The sequence below is a fragment of the Poecilia latipinna genome, unplaced genomic scaffold, assembly GCF_001443285.1.
Source record: "Poecilia latipinna isolate Pla-1442-1.1 unplaced genomic scaffold, P_latipinna-1.0 Scaffold2888, whole genome shotgun sequence".
In the NCBI taxonomy this organism is placed as follows: Eukaryota; Metazoa; Chordata; class Actinopteri; order Cyprinodontiformes; family Poeciliidae; genus Poecilia; species Poecilia latipinna.
Window position 1 is genome coordinate 1 of NW_015115504.1, and position 6078 is coordinate 6078.

The following is a 6078-nucleotide window of genomic DNA, read 5'->3' on the forward strand; positions in this document are numbered from 1 at the left end:
CGTCTTCTAGATCCCAGGAGCAAGAAGACGCCAATGTTCTGAACGGCTACAATCCCCAGGGGGTACGCAATGATGCAATGTGTGTGTGTGTGTGTGTGTGTGTGTGTGTGTGTGTGTGTGTGTGTGTGTGTGTGGACTTTGAATTTTAACACACAAGGACATAAGAGACCACAACATGGAAAGAAAAAGTGAAAAAAAAAGTCAAATAATCATCACTAGATTGAAGTACGGATTGCTTGTAGGTCATGTTGTTTTTTTGCAATAGTTAAAGTTATAAGAGTACATAAATCAATAAAGAATAAAATAAATACACAATCAGACATAAAACTAATTTCATTCATTTTATTTTATTCACTCAGTAATAAATATGAACAGTTCATCTAACTAATATAAATCGTGAATGAAAAGAAGCCGAAAGAAGCATAAACTCCATTCATATGAAAAGAAAATCAGCTTTCAGATCAGAAGATGTTCCAACAAAACATCAGCTCATTTAGTCCCATATAGCTTCATCATCATAATTTTCTCATTTCTTTTAAATGCAGAAAAAGATTTATATTTTATCTCACTGTCAAAATAATCCCTTTAACTGAAATGCCTTTCTGAATTAAATTTTCAGTTTGTTTTAAGTTGTATTTCTCTTTCTCCACATCTGTTTTGCATAGTGTTTGCTAAAATTGTCTTTGTACATACATTTTAAATTATTGAATACAAGACCTTAAATAATGACGTGAACATTTATATTTGGATTTTAAATGTTCGATTACCGTCTCAGATTTCTGTTCATATCCTAGTTTTTCGTGATGCATGAATTAATGATTAGTTGCAGCAAAATGACTGAATTTATTGAGATATTTCTGTGATTTTTAGAGTGGGGTTGTGCCATTCTTTACTGGACCTATTTATAACCCAGAGGACATTCTGATCGCAGGTAAACAAGGAGCTTTTATTCTGATTCACCCATCACTGTCTGATTTTATTAAAGCACATTAGTCTCCGTCAGCAGAAAGCCCAGGCAGCCAGGATATCCTCCAGGAGTGTCTGAGAGGACTGAACATCAGCCCTGGAGCAGGTAGTCTCCTCATCTCTGCAGCAGAAAACAAACCAGCGGTACTTTCCCCGCAAAAAAAAAAAAAAAAAACACTTTCCCATTTTCACCCAACTTTTCCACAGAGGGCACCACAGGCTTTCAGCCTCCTACTGAGCAACAGCAGCTGCAGAATCAGCTCGTGATTGGTGCGCACCCGTTGCCCGGGCAACAGCAGGATCCAGTGATGTTTGAGGGTGCAGCCCGTGAAACTGGGTTGCCAGAGCAACCGGCACGTCCAGCAGGGGGGGGAGCGGCGGAGGGGGGGAGCTACGGCGACGGGCAGCAGGCAGCGCAGTTCCTAGAAACGGTGAACCAGACCAGAGATGGAGATCATTTCAGTGAGTCACTCACTCTCACAGGAAATATTCCTGAAAAAAAACGACACGAAGCAAGAAAAACGACCAGAAGTTTACATACATGCACATCATGGAGGTTTCTGGGGAAATTCAGCTTCCTGTTTCTGATAACAGAGTTTGTACAGGTGCCAGAAATCCTTAGAAATGCTTTAATTTCAATTAAAGTACTTGATTCTGTGCAAACTTCTTAATATTAAAACTGCACAGATTTGTAATAAAGTGCAACCTCTTTCTTTCTCTCTTTCTCTTTCTCTCTCTTTCTCTCTTTCTTTCTCTCTCTCTCTTTCTCTCTCTCTGTGTCGCTCTCCATATATATATTAATTAATTTTACATCAGAGTACATGATACATGTTACGGTACGTTACATTAGTGGAAAAACACAAAACAAATGAAACAAAAAAAAAGGTATAACAAGGAAAGAAACAGTTTAGTAATTGTTTTTATATATTAACAACATAACTGAGATAATCCTAAGAATATTTGGTTATTTATTTGGATTTAGACACAAAACAGTCAGAATTCTAATTGACTAATTTAGTTTATTTTTTTGCTGTAATTCTTCTCTTTGTGCGTCTCCAGAGACTCATTTCAGGGTGGCTGTGTTCTACAGAGGGGTGAAGGTTTCTGAGCAGGAGGTTCCCAACGAAGCTGGACTTCGCTTAGTTTACAGGTATCAAGAAGGAGACAATGTTTGAGTTGCTCAATGTTCCAACACGAATCAGGAAAACATGCAGGAAAATTTCAGTCAAACCTTGACGCTCCTTTACATTCACTCAGAAATAACCCTTCATTTATAAAAGTCAGAATTCTGACTTTTAATCTCAGAAGATCAAAGGTCATCAGGCACTGCCCATCACCTAGCAACCGAAGTGGAGCTCCATTGCGTTTGGTCACTGTGTTTTTTAAAATGGCTGCTGGAACAGACGAGTGTTTTGTTGTTGACTTAGCATCCAGAAACCACTTGCTGATTGTGCAGGAGGCTCTACTAAAGCTTTTCAAAGATGTATGGTCGTATAATGGTTCATCTGATTGCAGCTATTTTCACTTGTGAGTGTAAACGTTGACTTCAGGCCAGCAGCAACTTATTTGGATTTAAAGTGACAAAACGCCCTAAAACAACTCAAAATAGGCAGAACTGAGCAGACTGAAATCTCCTCACCTAAGAATGATTTTGCGTCACCCACAGATCTATGCTAACCTGTTCTCAGAAGCGCTACAGGTCACCTTCACCCCACTCTTCTTCTTCCGTCTCATCATCACGTCAGGCCTGATGTAAACGATGCAGTTTTGGATCATGAGACGGGCCTCTGCATCGTCTCTCTGCCGCGCCCGGTTGGCATCCTGGATCAAATCCAAGCCTCTCTGACCCAAAGGATCCTGGACAGCCTGGGCAGCCTGGATGTGGGCATGTCGCAGCACGTGATCTACGGCCAGCGGCGCGGCGACGTCAAAGCCTACTGGAGCTTCTCCAAGTTTGACAGCAGCATGCAGCCGCGCGAGATTTCTAAACTGAATCCTGAACCTCTTTACCAGGTGAAGGACTTCATCCGAGGTGCGTACGGAAACGTCTGCCTTTAAGGGAGCCTGTGTGTGACTAGATATGCAGCATGTTATCTGTTATTTCCTGTAGGATTAATGGACTTTTTTGATGGGAAGGAATCCCCAGCGTCCTCCATGTTCTTCTGTCTCGGGGAAAAGTGGCCTGACCCGGAAAACAAGCCTTGGGAGAAAAAACTCATCATGGTGGAGGTGAAGGAAGGCTTTCATTTTAAATGACTGAATGGAAAACAGAGAAAACTGAACGTAAATCCTTTCAGTTGTCAGGATCATGAGTTTGACTCGTCTCCTTTCTTCTCTCTCAGGTGGTTCCCACTTCAATGGAGCTTCTGAAGAACGCAGCTGTTGAATGTGGCGCCTCCTCCCTGCGGTCTGTGGAACTGCAGATGTCACTGGAGGAAATGATGGATCTTTACTGATGAGTTTGTTTTTGTCCCTCTTTCAATGTGAGGACATCTCAGTTTATTATGTTTTTATTTGACGCCAAACAGATCCTGCAGAAATAATCACCACATTGTCGCTGCGTTAGCTGGGACTGAACAAAGTAATGCACGTGACTATAAATATGTTTGTTTTTCTCCTTTATCTTTGGATTTCGATACACAAAATGAATAATTTGTAAAACTTATTTGAGTCCCTTCAAAAATATGGTAGTTTTAAAATAATTTCTTGCAATGAAAACATCCACCACAGATTCTAATTCACTCGTTGGTGATTATATTGTCCTGATTATGATCTTATTTACTGCAGAAAATAATAAATGTTTTCATCTGAGTTTAGTCTTCATCTGGACCCATTTGTTCTTGTTTCTTGTTTTAATTTTTTAAACTACGGATTAACTGTTTTCCCTTTTCTTATGTCATTTCTTGTTTCACATCTGCATTTATTAAATGCCATGTTCTTCTATTTTTCCCATTTTGAATTGTCATATGATGTTTCAACATGATGGAAACAGGATGTCATGAATAACTAATAAAAAATTTACAGATTGTCTTTTTAACCCATAAGAACGGTTTAGAAAATGCTTCATTACTGTCCATTTGAATTTACTGTGAAATTTAACTAATTTAGGCTTTAGGCCACTAGGGGGCAGGACATTTCTAATATTAGCCTTGCTGTGTGCTGAATATGCATCAACAGGCAACAGTGGTACATTTGACGATTGTTCTTTTATTTCAATGTGGGATTGTGCTACTGCAAAAAAATGTGAATTTGTCTCAGTTTGTTTTCAAAACATGCTGCAGTTTTATATTCATCTGTGCTCCATGATGTCCTGTTACATTAAATAATTGCTGCAAGCTGTAAACTTAATCTCATGTTTGTAATCTTGGCTGATCAAGAAATACTGGATAACTTTAGAAAGGGCCATCTTTTTAATACACAGAGAACAAACTGCAATAAAACACTGATGTCATAATCACAACGAAACTGATTTCTTCTCAGGAACTACAACACAAATAAGAAGTGAAATCTGAAGTCAGACCAATGTGAAAGGTGCTCTACATCTTGTTTCTTTAAATCCTCTTTATCCATCCGTCACTGACAAACAATTTCATCTTTTGTCCTCTGTTGTTCCAATCAGAGCATCCCATTCCTGTACCGACCAAACTGGAGAAATTAAATGTTTACAAAACCAAATCAATAAAGTGGATTCATGAGGTTGTCGTGTTTCAGTCGTCTTTGTCTGATTCTGCCTCGTTTTCCGACTCGGACTTTGCTTCCTCCAGACCCGCCATCGGGACCAGCTTCCCCTCTTCATCCATTCCCATCGGCTGGATGATGTTTTCTCTGCAAACAGCAGATCAACACGCGGATAAATCATGTAGAGGAAATGGCGGTTATGCTTTGTTTTCTTTCAGGAGATAAAAAAGCTTCACAGCCCAAAGAGCTTGAGATCAATTAAATTTGTCAAGCTTTATAAAGCGCCATTTACTTAAAAATACGATATAAATGTGTTTCTTTTATTGTGGAAAAAAAGCAGGATTTCATTTCTAGTTTTAGATTTTAGAGAATATGTTTTCTTGAGTGATACATTTACCATTTAAGGAAAATAAAGAGGTAATTTTCAACCCAATGACAGAAACGTGCCTGAGAATGTAGCAGTTCTGTCATTCTGACGCTAAAGTTGTTTTTCCTACTTGGACAGCTTGTTGAAGAGCATGATGAGCCTCTTGGCCTCCTCCTCCTTCTCCTCCTCCGTCATGCCCTCCATCGGGTTCGACTGCTCCGCCTCCACCCGCCCCGTCACCGGGTTGATGCGGTCCTTCATCTGCCGGTACTCCTCGGTGTCCGAGTCCGAGTCGCTGGAGTACTGGGCGTCGGAGACGGCTCTCTGGCCGCCCAGCAGCCCCCTGGTGGCCAGCAGCCCTGCCGCGTTGCCGTAGCCAGTGTACTTCACAAAACGCCGCACTGAAACCAAAGAGGAGCAGCAGACTCCCTAAAAACTGTATTTTTGTTTTCTTTAGGACAAGACTTTTCAGATCCAAACAAAGGTTTACCGTTCTCCTTGCAGAGGACAAACAGGAGGTCGGCGGCGCAGTGTTTGAGGTCGGTGTCCAGGTGAGTCATGAGACGAACCAGGCGACTCTTCACAGTGTCTCCATCCTCCGGTCTGTGTGACACATCCCTCAGAGGAGGGAGGATCTGACGGCAGGAAAAGGTTCAAATACAGACACAGAATCAATGGATCTCAACTTCAAAGTGGAAACAAAAGCAAAGTATTGGCAAAGACAGATGGGAGAGGAAGTCAGGACCATGAAACTCTTGTTTTTCCAGTTTTTCCTCAATCAAAGGTGGTGAAAGAAAAACACAAACCATCATATCTATCATTATAAAGCAAACAGTACAAAGTAGTAAGTTTTTTTTCTTTACCAAAGTCCTAACTTGCACTTTTACGTGTTTTCTTCATAATCCATTATAATTATTGCTGTTTTTAGTTGTTTTATTTATTTATATAGGCTAATTAAAATATTTTCCAGTTCCAGTTCTTTAGAAACTAAAGTTTTTCTGATCTTTTGGAGGGTCTGCTTGCATTAATATGCCACTATTATTATTATTATTATTATTATTATTATT

General features: G+C 40.1%; 2 protein-coding genes across 3 annotated transcripts in view; one reads left to right on the top strand and one right to left on the bottom strand.

Annotated features, from left to right (window-relative positions):
- Window positions 1–5: 5 nt before the first annotated feature.
- On the top strand, window positions 6–4309 carry LOC106939484 (interferon regulatory factor 3-like; the record flags this gene model as incomplete). The annotated part of the gene is made up of 8 exons (XM_015021882.1): window positions 6–62; window positions 871–931; window positions 1007–1072; window positions 1174–1428; window positions 2026–2116; window positions 2712–2998; window positions 3077–3195; window positions 3309–4309. Coding segments are annotated over 8 exons (1050 nt in total), but the record flags the coding sequence as incomplete, so codon positions are not given.
- A 48-nt stretch (window positions 4310–4357) lies between these two features.
- The window catches only part of LOC106939486 (synembryn-A-like), a 14898-nt gene continuing 13177 nt past the window's right edge, over window positions 4358–6078 (bottom strand). For both annotated transcript variants that reach the window (XM_015021885.1, XM_015021884.1), the window contains 3 exons: window positions 5502–5646; window positions 5142–5412; window positions 4358–4791 (listed from right to left, as the gene is read on the bottom strand). In XM_015021885.1, coding sequence (XP_014877371.1) covers window positions 4674–4791; window positions 5142–5412; window positions 5502–5646 — 534 coding nt within the window. In that variant the 3' untranslated portion in view covers window positions 4358–4673. The remainder of the gene's footprint in view (window positions 4792–5141; window positions 5413–5501; window positions 5647–6078) is intronic.